This window comes from Diprion similis, chromosome 10 (genome assembly GCF_021155765.1).
Source record: "Diprion similis isolate iyDipSimi1 chromosome 10, iyDipSimi1.1, whole genome shotgun sequence".
NCBI lineage: Eukaryota > Metazoa > Arthropoda > Insecta > Hymenoptera > Diprionidae > Diprion > Diprion similis.
The window spans coordinates 10,252,862-10,271,760 of record NC_060114.1 but is presented as its reverse complement, the minus strand read 5'-3'; the positions used below and the strand labels follow the sequence as shown (position 1 = coordinate 10,271,760).

Below are 18,899 nucleotides of genomic sequence, written 5' to 3'. Positions count from 1 at the left end.
TATGACAAGTTTTTTTCCGCAAGGTTTGTATAATTAGTTTTTTGTCTGAAATTGGAGTTGCACTAATTAGCAGGGCGATAATACTGCCTAGGAGTCACGTGAGCTGATTTACAATGTAATTGCGTATAAATGTCAAGTCGGAAGGAAAACTTTCTTGCTAAAAAGAAGAGACATCGCGTGTATATGGGTGATTCCATGCCAACTCGGCATGCAGCTGATCCTGAACATTTTCGATTTCATTAATTTTTTTTATTCTTTCAGTACTTATTTAAATTAATACTTGTTTTTTTTATATAGATTTTTGTTCCAATCAAATCTTTGGCAATAATTTTTTTTTAAATCTTGCCTTTAAAAACATTAAGTGCGTCGAAGTCAGCGAAAAAAGGAGATGGTGAAAAAAGTTAGTATTATAATATGAAGAAGACCAAAAAAAAATTTGAGTAGTCATTCAAATAGTTTTTAAGGTTAAACGTTACTTTAACAAGTTTTTTTTTCACAAAGTGCGATACCTTAGATTTTTGAACCCGGAATTCTTCAGACTAAAATAGTCATGTGACTCCAATTCTTTATACTTTTATCGGTACTGAAAGTTTAGAAACTGGAATTCAAATTGCATCTCAATCTTATGGATCATTTTACATAATACATACGTGATACAATTTTTCTTTAAGATTTACAAATAGCAATTGAAACAAAGTGAAAAAACGTTCAAAATGTAAAAAAGGCTGTCAAATACCGAAATAAATAGAGAAAATACTCGACAAAATTATAATAAACAAAGAGTAACAATATTTCCATGCATTATTTGGTATTTTTACTATCACTGATGCAATTGTTTATATTATCATAATACTATCACAGCGCTATTGGCAAAAATTTTCAAAATTCTGTATTTCGGTTTTCCCTACTTCAGCCTTCACAAATATCAAATTCTATATACTTCAACTAGAAATTAATTTTACCCAGCAAATTTCCGCGTCTGTGAAAATTGGTCAGTGTAACCCTTTTGTTCTCAAATTTTTCTCCACTTTTCCCCCGAAGCTTATTATTAAATCGGCAAATTTTATTTCCCTCACCTTCAAGTCGTGGCCGTAACAACGGACCGTTGAAAAGTCTCTGAAAACGGTAAAAATTATGCAAATGCAATTACGGCTAAGTAACCGGATTGTTGGTGGAATCAAAATATTTGCCAAGAGGTTGGGGTTTCGCCGTGAAATCTTTCCGAATTACACTCATAGCCGGTACATCGATCCCCCTCCGCAATCCGTTTATACTAATTCCCCGTCCAGAAAGGGCTAGGATGTAATATTTTCACGGTGCGTAACCCCCAGAATTGCGTTTAAATCCTTGCCCCATGCTCGCATCATTTCAACCCTTATACATATCGCGTGCCAAATACCAAAAAGGCGTATTACAACAGTTAGATAGGGTTTCGTGCCAAAAGGGCGTATAAAATTTTCTTTTTTTCTTACTATTCGACTTAGAATCGCTCTAAACGTAAAGATCTGTAGAAAAAAAAAAAAAAAAAAAAATCAATTTTTGCTTTGAAACATAAAAAAATGACTTCACAAATGAAGCTACGTAAAAATAAAAATGAAGAATGGAAAATTGAATTGTAGGAAGAGTGAAGAAGGGTTAAAACGGATAAAAGCAAAAGAAAATATTACAATATTTAGACCAAAATTTTTTTCTCCTTAAATAGTTTTTAAATAGAAAAAAATTTGAAAACTTTTTTAGGGTTTAGAATATGTTTACAAAGAGATTCGAAAAAAAATAAAAAAAATAAAAAAATTATACGCCCTTATTGAATTCTGACGAGATACTCTTTCCTACGTTTTGTTGGCACTTAATTTTCGCCCACTTATCGGTACGTTCGATTTTACTTTTGTCAAACCCAATCAAGATGGCGCAAAGTCAACGTCGCGGTTACTTCGGTTACATTAAACCGAGGCACTGATTTTCCAGATCCACCTAAGCCAGTATATAACGAAAATCAATTAAAAGTCTCGATATTATTTTTCGAACCGCACTGTATTTTCATTTCAATATCATTCCTACGTGCCTGCCAACAAATCCGTCGGCTAACAACGCGGTAATTTAAATAAACGGGGAACGATGTTTGCGAAATGGACGCGGCGAGACCAGACTTGGATTGTTTCCTATTAAACATCCTCGTGTTTTTTTACACTTTTTTTATATATGTATATATATATATACGCGAGAGTCGAGCCTTGGATATGGCCTGAATCAACACCGGATGTATGTACTGCATTTTTTCAGGTGAATTAGTTACTAAAATTTTTTTTCATTCAGAATGAGAGAGTATCGAAAGTCTAATGAGCTGTTTGCTATCTACGTTATTCCAATATCGTGTAGGTATTTGAAATTACTGCAGGCTTTTTGTAAGTCAAAAAACGGTTTCCTGAATACTTGAAAGAAAATATCAGACGGTATTCTACCTGATTTGAAAAAGTAGGTAAAAAAAAAAAAAAACTCCTAACTCATTGTGAAGTAAAATATCCTCGCGTTTAGATGTTCAAATATTTCTAAGGGTTAGAAATTATTTGGAATTGATAAATGTCACGAGTATAGTGGATCTTAAAACATTTGAAATACTTTGGGGTTCAGGTAATTTCGGAATCTACAATCATTCAAAGTTTCGAAACATACCTAATTAGATTAGAACATTCTTAGAATTAATAAAATTCAGATTTGAATGTTGTATAGAGTTTAGAAATTCATTTTGGAGTTCAGAATATTAGTCATCGAAACCATTTCAAAAACCATAAATGTTTTTTGGTCCGGATATATTTCGAAACTTAAATTCTAGAGTTCACAATTGATTAATAACACCTAAGTATATATAAATTATCGGAATTGATAAATACTATCAATAATTTCCCCAAATTCAAGAATGTAATTCAGCATCAAAAACCCACCGATCTCCAAAGTAATTTTTTTTTGCCGTACGATCTCAACGTTTCCACATCTAAAAAAAACACCTCCACTCATTTTTAGATGAACGTATGAGACCAACTTTTTTTCCCGACTTATTCCCACGACGTTTTTCGGGTCGTTGTTCACGAATTTAAAGTCTGACTCTTTGCCGAAAGTTATAAATTATATCGTGAGAACAGATCAACAGATTTCGTTAATTTTCAAGCTAAGAACCGACCAGATCTCGTGGTCGATGGTTCCGTTAATTTGTCTATTATTTAAATAAAAAACGTCACAACAACTCGTAAAATCAAATACTTGATTCCATATTGATTTCCGATGTCAAAACGCCAGCTCAAATTCCTCGCTTGCTTTTTTGTCACCTTTGCAAAAAATGAGCAATAGACGTGGATCAAAGACGCAGATGTAATAGACGATGGGATTTGTGGGGACTCACCGACAACGTTGAGATGTACAAAGTGGCTCATGTGCGGCGTCGTCGAGACTTGACACTCGTATATCCCGCTATCGCGATGCTGAGGATACTTTATCTGCAGCGTCCAGTCGTCCGTTTGAGCCTGGTGGATCGCCCTGAAACGCTGGTCACTCGTGTAGGTGTAACGACCCACCGTTAGGAGGTGGATGTCCCTGTGTCTCACCCAGGACACCTGGAGCGGCGTCATCTGGAAACAGAGAGAAGCTGAAGTGAGAAACGAATATAGAATAATAATAATAATAATAATAATAATAGCAATAATATTAATAATCTTTGTTAATTAGAATTGTGCTTGTTGATTTCAAAGTAGGCACAGACAAACGAAATTGACTTGACAGTTTAATATTGAACGAAAAGAAATGGTACAAAGTGGGACAAAGTGGACCCCCGGGGGCAAAGTGGGCACTTTAAAATTTTTGATATCTCAACAAATTTGGGAGCAAAGTGGGCCCCCTGAAATTTTTTAGGTAACAAGAGATGAAATTAACCACCTAAACTTTTTATTAAATATGAATTATTTGGAAATCATTCACTCGAGTAATTGCACAGCTCATAACGCGAAACGTTTCAAGTCGTGCTTTACTCTCAACTCGTCAAAGTCAAATAATTTTCTTAACTTAAGTTTATGATTGCTTTTCCTCGAAAAAGATAGATAATAATTTAACATAATCGCACATATGAAAACTAAACATTTTATTCTGATTTTGGGCATTATTTTCTTCTTTCCCTGCACGGGTGCGGTGCCCCCCCCCCCCCCCCCCCCCCCCCAGAACATAGACTATCAATAATGAAATAAAACAATAATACTATATTGTTATTTATATTTATTACCGATTAACTCTTGTGGTATAAAGTCTTCATCGCAAAGATCACTGTTCATGTTAGATTATGAAAAGAAAACTCATCTCGAAGTTTCGCAGCGCGCACGTGTTCACTCTTGAGTTTCCGACCGACGACTAATGTGAGTACAGAAACCTGTTCTCTTACACTACGGATTACAGAATCAGGCGTGACAACTCGGCCGGGGGGAGGGGGAGGGGGGGGGGGGGGTCAAGTTCGGTAAATAGTAAACAAAGAGGCGTTGCCTAACTCTCACGAATTACATTGCTTACGGGCTGACAATTTGCAAAATTAATCTGACCTCAACTATGAGTGCAGGAAACAACGGTTTGGGAAATTCAGGTGGTTTTTTATTTCACACGTAGCAGTGCGTGGAACGGGGTTTTACACCCGCAAAACGTTGCGTAAAATACTATTTTACGCATATGTATGGCAAAAAAGTTATTGTTATTATTATCGTTATTGGAATGCGTTTTTACGTGACAATGGTTCGCGATTTTTTGTATCATCCTACTGACTCTAAATAGTAATTAAAATTATTTTTCAAATTGTTAGATTGAATCTGAGCGCGTAATGAAGTTTCGAAAATTTTTTTTTTCACACCTCGAATACCGTAATCGAAAAATCTGAAAAAATTCTCAATAATACTGTGTCAGGTCTAAAGAAATTTAAACCTCATTTCCTAATGTTTGGGCTTTTGCTTCAACCTGTCTTTTTGAATTTTTTTCAAACAAAAAATTCGGACCAGCAATAATTATTCCTACACCTTTCGTTTTACCATGGCATAGTCTAAATTCTACTTCGTCCTTTAAGTTTCCTAATTTTGCTACAGTTTGATTGTAAAATGGAATTATGTTCAATAAAATTACAAAAGTCACGCTTCAGATAAATTCGTTAGATAGAAGTAAACTTTATCTGAATAAATATCACGTAGTAGAACGATTGGGTTAACTTTTGAATCACTTATTACAAATAATTCTTACCAATCTAGTATACAATTAAATTTTAATACTATGACTCGTTTTTTTAAGGCAAGAATTATGCGACACTAGACAAAGATATGCCGTAGAAAATCTTCCAATTATCTGAAAAGAAAATGAAATATGATAAATAAAGGAACCGGAATGAATAAAACAAATCTAGGCGAAAATAATTTATAGCCACTCTTCCGCACCCGTTTAATATTAAATAACCTGATATTCGTTATCAATAATTCAAATGTCCGCATGCAATAAAAAATGTCATCCTATATCATTACCTCAATGTTATATTGATTTTCCTGCACGCGGTGCGGCGGATCCTAAATTTAACCCGCGTCGAACACGAAGATCCGATCGCCTCGTTCTATTCAATTCCAGTTTCTGTCCGGGAAAAAAAATGAATAGATGTGGTTTGATCTGATTAGATCTAATAAGATTCATATTTTCTCTTTGTCCAATCTGATCTATAAATTATGTATCATTAAGCTTGAAAATACAGACCGAGAATTTAAGACAAGAATCTTCAGTTGCTAAACACTCTTTCAACAAAAAAGTCTAACAATATTCCTGATTTGAGATCAGTTAGTCCTTCCAACATTTTTGATTTGTTGTATTTATTTTTATCCTTGATCTTGAATTGTAGATTATTTTTTACTTGTATTATAAAATGGCCCCGACACAGAGAAATATATATTCAGATCAGATAAGATAAAGACGAAATTTGGATCTAATTAGATTTAATTAAATCCCAGTAGATCAGATCACATTTCTTCATTTTTCTCTATCGTGAAAATGTGCAGTCGCTACCGTTTGCTTCTATAAAAAATCGGACAAAAACGAAGAATGATGAAACAACGGTTTAAAAAGTGTTGAATTTCAACCGACAGAGATGAATGATTATCGAAAACTTTGAGAGAATCAGATTATTAGATGATTTTCATCCAACAGTAAGAGCATATAATTTTGGTCAATAATATCTTATTTGAGTTACGAATAAATTCCTAGTAAGTCTACTCACTCGGTAAAATTTTGAAAGCAGCACTATAGTTTTTTGAATAAAGCATGAGAAAAAAAATTGACAGTGCATAATTCCAAATTTGTACAAAATTTTTTATTCCACTGATATCAGTGCAGGTATTTCAATCCAGTTGGAAAAACTTCGATCGCATCTTCGAACTATTGCGTTATATAATTTCGTGTATCTACGCAGATTACCGCAGAAGCGAAAAAGTTGTAGAAAAAAAAATGTCGAATTATTCTTTGTAATATTTGCGGAGTATAAAAATTTCGGGTTTCAACCACGAGCAAGCCCGGAGGCGTTTTATGACATGGAACAATAATTGCGCCGACGTTATATACATAACATACATCCCATTGTGCAGACTGGTCTGCGTGCGCTTCCACGCCCGCCCCCCTTATCTCCGGTTAATAGGGCTACTTTGCATATTATCTCAAAGTCAGGCCCTTGCGAAGCGCACGAGAGGGAGCCAAAGAGCGACGCCGTACGCCCTCCGGCTGATAATTAGGCTGACTGAGTTGCGACGTGTAAACATACTCGCACTTTGTAGCGAGTCGACCCCTGTCACTCCCTTTCTACGAGGCTGTTTTTGCTCCCTACTTGTTTTTTTTTTTTTTGTTTTTTTTTTTTAATTTCCTTTTTTTATAATTTTTTTTTTTTTTTCCACCGAATAAAAGAAGAATGAGAAAACGAGAAATAGAGGAAACACTAATAGGTGGACAAAAAGCATTGCTTTTTCACTCAGGGTATAAAGTCACGTCAGGTTTTATCAACCCTTTTAGAACTGAATTAAATCTAGCAGTGGAAGAATTTATTTTTTCATCGTTTTTCAGTTCTGTACCTTTTAACTAAGATATCTGATTTAATTCAGTTATTAGACGAAATTTTATTTTAATAATTCAAAGGTGGACAAAATAAGAAAATAACACTTTAAAATACGATGTGAAAGAAGTTTGAAAAAATTACGTCATTTGTGCAGGAAAATGGGTAGATTTAAAAATGAAAGAAGAAACGAAATGCCAGAGTTATACATTCGTTAAGAACTACGTATACCTGAAAGTACAAATTAGTCGTTCCAAATTTTGAGTCATTGTTTAGTACACGTTAATCAGTCGAGTATTTCTTTTCAAAATTTCGTAATATGACAGCTCATACTCTTGTCAACTTTTGATCATTGCGCACTTAACCGATATTGTTAGTTAGTAGATATATAAGGTCGGTTTCGATTACAGATTCCGATACCGACATATTGCCGACGTTTTTAGCCGCTTCACAGCTCAGACACAAACCTTTGTTATCGACACACTGGTCAACTTTATCGATATGATGTCGATGAACTTTATCGATGATCGATAAAGTCGACCGGTGTTGTGATAACCTCTACCGAAATAAAAGGGTTTGTGTCTGAGCTCTAAGTGGACTAAAAATGTCGGTAAAATGTCGGTATCGGAATCTGTACGCAGAACCGGCCTTGTATATTTACTTTAGTCGCAGTAATAACGAATTTCGTTTTTTCTAAAGAACAGAGGTCAAGCGATTGATCGGAGTAGTATGGTAAGGGGGAGAAGCGTTATGTTCGAGTGATAAAATACAGTCCAGCCACAGGCAAAAGACCTTGAATAAAGTGATTTAGAATAATGAGGCAGAATTTGTGTGCGAGAGTGAATGTATTCAGGATTTTTTCAGACATAATCAAAGCTTGGAAGGTGATTTGGTGATCGTCCATTATTCAGATCGGAATTAGGCTACGTTGTGCGTCATGTAGAATTCACAAATGGAACAGAGCGTGAGGGAGACGTCGAGCCAGTGAAGGAAAACAACCCTTTAAATAATTAATGCACAACCGAAATGTCCTCCGAAAATCACAGCAACATTTACTGATCGACGAATCCTGATATCGCTGACGTTTGCTCGTAAATTTGATCCCTCGTAATTGTGAGCTTTTGTGTGGTTTGGCGTACTCAGTAAACGGCAATTGGTCGAAAAATCACCTCCGTTTCACCCGGGATTTTGAACGTGAAAATTGATAGAAAATCTTCACTAATTATCACCAAAGAATTAAGTTGTGTTAAATGAAACAATTTAACACACCAAAAAATAAAAAACTTGAACGAAACATATAAAAATTGAAGACACTATTTTAAAATAAATAAAGAAACTTTAAGGAAAGAAGAACAATTTTTAAAAATAAAATAAATACACTTTTTTGACAAATAATTGCTAAAAAATCGAGAAAATATTATGAAGGAAATCTTGACAATTCTTACAATTAAACATGACGTGAAAATTTTATAATTTATTTTGAATACCTATACCTACCCTTATTTTTGAGTATTCCTTGAGTCAGAAAATCAATTTTCCAATTAGAAGAAGAAAAAAAAAAAATGGGAATAATAATCCTCATCGATAATCGAGCATCTGATCGACTAAATAACCCTCGTGAGTAAACAATCTTCGGAATTTCTACAAGAACTCTTCTCAGGCATTCGTAGAGAATATAAAGTAAGTACATAATTCAATTGGATTACTTGAATTCTACTGTGAATGTAGCCAATATAGCTTCAAGTCCTGATAAGTATATTATGGAAGATTAAATAATTCGTTCGAAATTGATTATCAGCAGGTGAATTTTCAAGTGATGGATTCAAGACTCGTAGCTTCTGAAAATTCTATTAGATGTATAATTCTCTTTCTCCGATACTCTTTTAGAAGTCGGTATACCTTATAAACACGAACTTCATCAAGTTGAAAGCGATACTGTACTTATACTATACAGAAATTCTCAAAGCCTCGATCTGTACGTAATTAACAAGGTGAAATTGACGGAAATTACCAGGGTTGTAAGTGAAGAGGAGGTAATGTCTCGGAGTCGTAAATATTTCACGACTACAAGGTATATATATATATATATATATATATATATATATAGAGGGAGAGAGAGATAATTATATCGCGCGCGTTTATGGCTCATTACTAAAGTTCATTAGCGTTTTACGACGGAACATCGAAGACCGAGTCGTCAAATGGTTCGTTTGGTGTAGATAGGAACCTGAAAAGTTCCAGAATCGGAAAAAAAATCATCACAATAATATTTACAGAATACATCATTTTCGTATTTAACAATCAACTGTGATTATTAAATTTTACTCATTGTTAGGATAATTATTTTACTTGAATCGAATGAATTGAAAGCTTAAGTGTAATCGTGATCAGGAAATCAATTCGGAATATCAGAACCATTACGATGAACTTGAACTGAGTCTAGATGATTTATTTCAATGTATAAATACGATTTCATTCTGTAACTCGATATTGTTTTCGCAAAATTATTCTTCAACGCTTCAAGAAATGATTCCACGCCACTTCGTCCCGATTTCAGATATGAGATCTCACGCTACTACCGTCGATTTAAATAGATTTCACATGAGTTCCTCCAATTTCATCTTACTGGATTTGACACTCTATTTTACCTAGATATCAGAACGATTTCTCGTCGTCTCAAGAGGATTTCACCAATCTTAGAAAGCTACTTGAAATGCAGACAAGATTTTTTTTCATTTTGATAAATCGTGATATTTTTATACTATAGAGCATGCTGTCTTAGCTGGCCGTGAGCCAGCTTTTGAACTTCTCATTTTCACACTACAGGTTCCAAGTTCACAGAAAAAAAATACTAATATCCAAATTGAATTTCAAACAAAAAATTCAGATTCGTGATTAACGATTTAAAAGCCCCCAGGTATTATTTTTTTTCATTATGCTAAAGGAAAATATAACGATTTTTCATTTTGAATCCTTATACTGTATCCACTATTACAAATTTTGAAACTCCGACTTTGGATTTTTTATCAGTAATCCAAAAAACATCAGCCTCATAATTTCTACCAAAATCTGAATATTTTTAGTTTGTTTTTTTCATCACATTGGATTCGCCGTTTTGGATTTCGTAAATCTCACCTCATATTCGTAATTAGCCACTCAACAAACCTTCGATTGCCAATTTTAATTGAAATCCAAAGATTTTCATTCTATTTTCAGCTTATTGAATACGCCAAATTTAAATTTTTCCCATCTGACTTCAGATTCGTGATGAACGACTCAAAAAACTCGACGATACCAATTTTCATACAAATTCATTCATCCATTCTTAAAATAGCATCATTCTTATTTTATTCTTATGAAGTTTGTTATTTAGAGAATTCAAAAAGTATCGAACGTTCCATCCAAAATCTAATCAGTTCCAAGTTGAGAAAAGTTGTGTCGATTAAAACTAAAATCATTGAAGTCCAATTCAAGGTGAAAAATTTTCTTTCAAGTAAAATATTACTTGCTGCGAATAATTATTAAACCTGAAGTTTATTGATAACTGTCGTAACGTTATAAAAAATGAAATTTATGCAATTCTGTGACCGATACCCATTTAGAAAAAAAAAATAAGCTTCAGTCCACCAGAATTAGTTTCTCGATCATAAGAATTCTGGGTTCAAATCATTCTTGCGAATATAATCTCCTATCAGAGTTTCGAGTGTGGAGTAAAAGCGAAGGAAAATATTACATAAATAACAGTGAAAAAAGTTGTATCTTTTATACAGTGTGACACGATGTGAGACGTTCACGGCATGCGAAATAGGCATAGTCACGAATTACTATCGTCCTTTTTTTAAACAATTTGAATTTTGTCCCCTTCTTTTACACAGTACAGTTAAAATTTCGCGAAAAGTTGTGAGAAGACACTTTCCCATTGTATTAGGAATGTGCCTAATATTTTGTTCCTCTCCTTAATTTTTCATCCCCCTGAAAATCCTACAACTTGAACATGAATTTCAAACAGAGCGAACGTGAGCTGAATAATTGTTTTTCAAAGCTCCGAGGGCTAAATTGCCCGCCTACACCCTTCGTCTTCTCTCTTTCTCTCTCTCTCTCTCTCTCTCTTTCTCTCTCTTCACGGTACGTTTGAGAGAAGATTCGCTATAAGTCGCAGGCATTGTGCGAGGTTAGTCGCGAGAAGCGGCGTCTCGTCGCGTCTCGTCGGTTGACGTACGTCGACGGAGACAAAATTATGGAAAAGCTTTACTCGGCAAACTTCAGCCTTTCGTAAACGTAATTACATAATTAACTTAGCAGCGATGCCACCTCGGGGGTGGGTTGAAACCGGAGAAACACGTTCAGCGAAGTTTGCATCGCATCAACACATCATGTCTTGTTGTAATATTTACCACCAGCCTAAGATCGTCTATGAACCGCGTTGTAATTACGATTATTATCATTATCATCATCATTAATAGTCTGTACACCTCCTCAGCCACTGAAGAGCAGGAGCAGACTCATCCCTTTGCAGTTTTACGTATTACCCTTGATGTTCTTTCCCAATATAGAAACTCGGTTTCACTTCTTTGGATCGCGCTCGCATGTCATGAGAAATATTTTAGCCATTCCATATATTCTGCGTTAAAGAATAACAAAATAGCGAAACTATTATTATTATTATTATTCACCTCTTGGGGTACGAAGGGTGAGAATGACGTGGCCATGTGAGACGAAGTGTGTTTTAAGAACCAACTCACGGAGTTTCAGAGCTTTCGTTGTACAAGATGAATAAATACTGCCAAGATTCATCGTTTTATATATGCATTGTAAAATTTAGGATATGAGAAAAGTAATATTTAAGTCTGAATATTGTGGTAGTAAAATTGCTCTCTGCCAAGAAAATTGATCAAGTGTTTAACTGCAGAATGTTTCTCTCATAGGAGGTTAAATCCTCGAAACGATCTTTTGGTAATTGATTTCAGATCAATAAAATTAATCTATCTAAATTGAATTTCTTTCCCCCCTTTTTTTTCTTGTCTCACACTTATCGTTTGTTGCAAAGTGGCATAGAACATTGTCGGACATACGTTTCTCCGAAAGATTTCAAGCTGCGTATTGATTTTGACGGGTGAGCTATTTCAGTCCGTGCGTCAACTGCCAAATGGTCACAGCTGTGTAAACTCGGTGAAAACTCATCACGCTATTACCCCATAACTAGCTCATTTCCAGGGAAATGTCTACTGCGGACTATGATGCGCGAAATTCAGACGACCCGAGACCTCAAGTTATAAACGAGCCGCTATTTGCTGCAAGGATGCGGTCGTGACTCCTTTGACATACGGTCTATCCCTTGACTTGCAGACCATTTCAAACATCCACGCGCTGAGCGCTCGCGTCATTACGCAAAATGCTATTTGGAATAGCTCGTCGAAAGAGTGTCATAAAAATTCTGACGACGTTAAAAAAATTATACCGAATAACATATCGCGTGCATCTACCAATCGTACGTATATCCTTGGATATTGGAATCGCATCATTCAGGACATTAAAGTATGGTGAATTACAGTTAAACTTTCCAAGCTTGTCTTTGAAAAGTCGAATCTGATTCTAAATAACACTTGTTATTTACTTACAATGGTTAATATTTTCCATCACTGAGCTAATTTCTTCAATTAACAAGTATTCGAGTTTCGAGAATATTGATTCTGCTACAGTATAAAGCCCGTGGAAGCTTTCTGGAGCAGACGAGTTTAAGGTCACCCTGCTCTCTTGTCGGTCGACGGTTCGCTAGAGCTTAACCTGCGAGTTGATGAACGTGGAGAGCAATTTAATCGCTGACTAGTAGATTGCCGGAAACATCCTGGGATGCTGGAAGCCTCGGAGTGATGTGTTTGACACAGCTGCGAGGCCTGGTACGAAACGGGTCTAGTGCGTGGTTGGCGCGCGAGGTTCGAAGCCGGGTAACTACTGCCAATTACACGGTTCGAGGCTGTAATGGGGTTTCAATATCCCTAGGACGATTCCGCCAGTCCACGTCACACGAGCTTTGCAGAAACGTCGATACCTATACGTTGGCGTCCTATGCAAGTCCCGCCTCATCAATTGGACAGTAGAAAACGAGACCGTGAGCGATAAAATGACTGTCTTTGTCACGAAGGTCCCAGCAGTAGTTGCCAATAGCGTAAGGCTAATGCGCACATCGTTCAAGAAGAGAAAATAAAGTAAAGAGTACCTACGAGTGGGCGTCGACACTGTAGGATGAAAAGCGTTATATACACCGGATGAAGAGGCAATGTTTTATTGATGAAAAGAAACTCGAGCTTAGGAGTAGCTGGCTGCAGTACCCAAGTGTTTTGTTCAGGACCATTATCATCCCCCTTTGATGGAAGCACCTTTTGCAGTCCTTCAGACGGCGCCTCGATCCTACGTGTTCTACGTCTGAGCAACAGGATTGCGGGGGAGGTTGACACTGATACTGACTCAATGGACACTGATAAAGCCTGATTCTGATAATGCGATTACAAGGTATAGCCTCGCAAAGTTCACCAAGACATGTCACCCTCGGTTATCCCTGATGTATCAATACACCCTGCAGCAAAGGCTCATCGCTAAACTTCCTGAGACCGCGATATCTCGTAATCGTCTTCTCAGAATTGGACCTTTAATGTTTGCTGCGTGCGTTTGATGAAGGATCCTGATTCGCTTGCTTTTTTATTTGTTTTTCATTTTGTGAAAAATGAAAAAAAAATTAACAGACGTGGACTATTGTGAAACAATTTTTGTCTTCAATTCAAAAATTTAAATCATATTTCTTGCTGCGTGATACCATGAGAATATACTGAAACTGCGTAGCATTCTGTACACCATAAACTTTGTTATTGCATTATTGCCTCGAATGTAGCCTTACAATTTCACTGTTCCGAGGGTACTTTTAATCCGCGTGTTTCACATTATTAATGAACTCAAAGTTGGTATTCAGAGCGTTTGATATTTCCATTCACCCTAGGTACGGCGTGCAGTGCACGAAGAGGGAAACGGTACCACCAGGTTACTGTGATTTAAAGAACTTCACTTGGCAATTGGATTTTCCCCTGCAGTTTGAATAGACTGAGCGACCAGGAGCTCCGCGCAAACGAATCTGTCGACCTAATTCATTCATTTCTGCTGGAGTTATCCAGCTACATCGAGTTCGTGACAGAAAGTATTACTCAATTAATTCAAATCCAAACTACAGCGAACCGCCAGCGACGGTTTAACGCAACCATGTTTCGCATTTGAGAATGCAGAAGAAAATATCGCGAAGTGAATGGCATGGATGAAAAGAATAGAATTGGATTGTTTGCCTTGGAAGAGAGGTTGTTTCGTTGGGAAATAAGCATCGACCCTAGACAAGAGAAGACTGCCCTCCGCATTCGTCTTTCCGAGGCACTCATCCCTCTCTTTGTCTTACTCCTCGTTTCCGTTTCGTCCAACGGACAGACGGTTCATCACTCTTCGTCCTGCCTTCCGGAATCGACCTGGCACTGCTAGACTCCTGGAGTGGATGATGTACACGCCTGCCCTCGACTCCAGGAATTTGTCAGGTATTCCAGCCGCTGTTTGACGGCTCTGATACTATCGTCGTAACGCCAGTTCCAAACCCAAAACGGAGTAAATTCACCAGCTACCGGTGCTTGGATCGTTGATGCGATGTCTAATCTGACTACCGATTTTCTCGAATCAAGCCTAATGCGAACGAGTCAGAGAAATGTCAAAAGTCAGGCATATCAAGCGATAATTTCACTTCACCGACACAACGGCTTTTACCAATTCACTGCTCTTCAGCGGTGTTTTGTATATTTATTCTTATTCTTTATTTCACCTACTCAGATTCGCATTACTCTTAATCTTGCCGAGAAATCGCAAGTAATTCACTGCAGCCTTTATATTCAAGGGTGGATGTATTCGCGATTCGTTAATGTTGCTCAGAGTGGATTCATTCTAATGGAATGATGCACACTTTTTCTTTATTCTTTATTATCACTACTTCCAACGATGTACTTCGTACATATTGAAGTAGTTCAGCTACCAATGATTACAAAATACTATAGATGCACTGTGACATTTCATACGCCTAACGCGAGACTGAGAAGAATAAAATTACCTATACTTATCAGCGGCAAATGGACGTCTTCGGAACTGATGAACCATTACGGGTGAATTGATACGTGAAACCGATAACTCATATCTACGGATAAAAGAGAGAAAACAAGCATTCAAGTACGATCAGCACCCTTTCGATTCACGCGCACCGATCGAAAGACTTGAATAAAGAATTGAACCATGCTTTTCAGATCATATCGAATAGTGACCATCAATTTCACGACTCACGTATTCCTTTCTGCTCGGCATATCCAATCGGATATTTCTGTAAGGATAAATGCTGCACCGAGTTCGATTCTTTTGATAAAAATTCCGCTACCATGAGTTTTTCTCTTTCAGTTATGCGATCTGATGTGAACTGTAGATGGAGGGTCACAAGTGACTGGACTCGTGAACAGACAAGTGAATACTTTCGAGAAATCGATGGGAAGTATACAAGAGTAAGTTGAATGGTATCATTCGATCTGATAGATATTCATGGGTTTTTAAGAGATCTATAAATCGCACAATAATAATGTTCTCAGATAACAATCGATAGACATATCTTAACATAGGTTATTGGAATATTGGCCATTTGAGAACGAAATACGGCAGAAATATTGCCAGCCATAGGGTAGATAAAATTATATCATAGAAGGTGCCCAAATACATTGAAGGAAATTTGTAAGTTTCACGTGATTGTTCATTCGCTCAGAGATCTCTCCCCGATTCCGGGTAGTTGAGCGCGAGGGTTAGAAATTAGTGATGTGCCTTCGCGATAGTTGGTAGTTCTTACATTATGCGAAGGGCTCGGAGGGCAAAGGGCGGCGATGCGTCACACCGATCCAGCTAGTCTAGACAGTAATTAAATCAATTTACCAGTGAGCCAAATCGCTATAAACTCGGCTCGAAGGGAAGCGAGTAGTGTTAATCTAGGGAAGACACGCAATTTCCCGGTTTGCGCCTTAATTCCTTTTCCTGTCCGATCCTAACTTTCCACAGTCATTTCACGTCTTTCGTATCGCAGTTGTTTTACGTAGAGACTTACGCAGAGACACCATGAATACAGGGTGAGTATTTTCAACTCTATCAGTAATGGATTTAACTCAATTTCAGTTGGCTTAGTAGTCCATTCCTTGTTCAGCTGATTGAAACACTCGTGACTTTAACCAATCTGATCAAGATAAGACCAAAAAGGGGTCCGTGCGTTGCTAATATCGAGTTAATGCTGATATCATTGGCTGTTACGACGCGGAATCTTGGTAGAATAACTAAGCCATAATCGATTGCGAGGTTTTGTAAGATCACCCTGTATACACGCGCATTACAAAGATCGCAGAAACTCACCGCGGATACAATGAATTTCTATCACAATTTCAATCTTCACTTGGATGAAACTTTTCAATTAACATCGGACTGTAGGTTATTTAATCTAAGGCAGTTTCATTTAAACTTATAGTTTGTAAACAAAGTTTATCGAACTTTATACGCAGTAAACAACCGGATAAAACGAGAAACAAGAATAATGAACTGTCTTTATTTAAATGACAATGCCCGAGTGCGATCTACTAGCCCATCAACAGCATCGTGTGGAGTATTATTATTTATACAAAATATTTATTTTATTGTCAGGTTTTGCATATGAAAAAATTTACTTCCATGCCTCTTCGCTAACTTGAACTTGCAAAAATTGTACACCGATCTTCTCACCTTAGTTAAGAGTTAAAAGAATAAATTTTAATAATGTGATTTTATTGCTTTTATAGCCTCTAAGCTGATTTGAAAAAAAAGCAAATAATTTTTTTGAAATATTCACTGAAATAGATAATTCTCTTCTGTAGGGTTATTTCCACAACGGCTTAGAAATTTTTTTATCGCAAATCATTAGGTGCCCATTCCGAATTTCAAACCGCCCGAAATTTCGAAGCAGTGGGACTCTAGAGCTTCAGAAGTTCGAACCAACCGCAATATTGACCCTACAGCTATTCGAACCTATCGGAATTTTCACTATCTAGGCAGATGAAGTTATACACAATGCGGTTAATTGAATTTCGACCATTTCGAACTTTCACCCCCAATCAGTACTGTTCGATGAATCTTTCGCATTCATCTCATTCCTAATAATGGCGTTCGGTATTTGAAAATTTTTACCCTGAATAATTTGATTTCGAGTTTTGACTTACTTAGGATTGCAATTCAAAGCTCAGATTAAACCGACAAAGAAAATAAAAATTTTTTACTTATGCCTGAATTACGAATGACATTTTCTTGAGATTTACATCGAAAAAGAATGAAGAGTACATTTGAGTACATTTTTCAAAAATACACTGCCATAAAAACATGGTGTGAACTTCCGCAGACTATAATTTGGTGTTAATATATAACTTTATCTAATATAAAACTTTGAAATTAAGCATCAAAGTACTAAATTCCACACCGGCCTATTCAAGATCAATTTCAAATGACATTAGAACAAAATGTACGAAATAGATCATTAAATGTATAAGAAACGAACTTGTACGAACGCCACTAGTAGAAACGATACCCTCTCGCCCGATTTCCGATCAGTGCGGTAAAACGGCGTTGGCGCATGCGCACAATCAAAACTCCACATTTTCCACACTAGTATTTTCTTTAGCGCATGCGCACTTTTGAATATAGAAATTTTCCGCACTGTACTATCCAGCGTGAATTGTCTACCCCCAATTCCACGCACCATCAGTGTCACCTCTGGTTCTACTCCAATCAAACTCACCTTCTGCACAGGTTTTGCAGAAAACAGCGTGCAGAATGATGAATCTACACTCATTACTCAGGCCAAAGAACCCCCCCCAAAGGAAACGTGTCTCCAGCTTCCATCGGAGTCCTTCCGCCAAAGAAGTCCTTCAGGCGTCTCATCGATGTACCCAGGAGACGAATGCTTGCCCACCTGCAAGTGCCGGGGTATCCGTGCCCAGAAGTGAAGGGGTTCGTAACACTAAACACTAACCGGCGTTGGTCGAGTGTGCGTTACACGTCGACCGTATCGCGTTACGGGCGGTCAGCTTTCGCAAAGCCATGGTCCATGGTCGCTGGATTCTAGTAACAGGTATTCCGGACCCTCGGAGTATCCCTGGATTATGATCCGGTCTTTGACGAGATATTTCGCCCTCGGTAAACACCGTGCATGTTTGGCGGGGAGAAGGGTAGTAAGGGCGAATCCCAGGGGTAAGTCTGGGCTAAATGGTGCCTCGTGGTGATGCGTCGAAAGTGTCGCTTAATCTGCCGTTCTTATACATATATTATTAACGTGAACCATTCGTGAGCGCACGAACATATGCTTCGCTTCTCCATGGACCACAGTTTCACCTCTTATTTGTAAAATATAGTAATTATTGTGGTAATTACGGGATCAGTTATATATATATATATATATATACGAATTGCAGGATAGTTTTTGGTATCTTTTTCAGAATCGAGGGATTCACCGATTGTTTAATATTTTGAGTAGTTTTAGTGAGAAATTTTGTGATTACGTTGTACAGCAGAAAACCGGCAGTTTTCGCATTTGGATAAAATTTTTAACAGTTTGGCCAAAGTCCGTGAAAATTTTTATATTTTTAGTGAGATTCGTGAGAATTTACATCGTGGGAAGACAATTTTTAACACAGCACAAGTCAATCGTGTGCAAGTTTATGATAATTTCAAAATCCAGTGTAAC

At 36.9% G+C, this 18,899-nt stretch overlaps 1 protein-coding gene across 2 annotated transcripts in view; it reads right to left on the bottom strand.

The window, feature by feature from the left end:
- Window positions 1-18,899, bottom strand: part of LOC124411697 (protein turtle homolog A-like) — a 130,024-nt gene that overhangs the window by 60,317 nt on the left and 50,808 nt on the right. For both annotated transcript variants that reach the window (XM_046890977.1, XM_046890976.1), the window contains exon 3: window positions 3,395-3,620. In XM_046890977.1, the coding sequence (XP_046746933.1) occupies window positions 3,395-3,620 (226 nt within the window). The remainder of the gene's footprint in view (window positions 1-3,394; window positions 3,621-18,899) is intronic.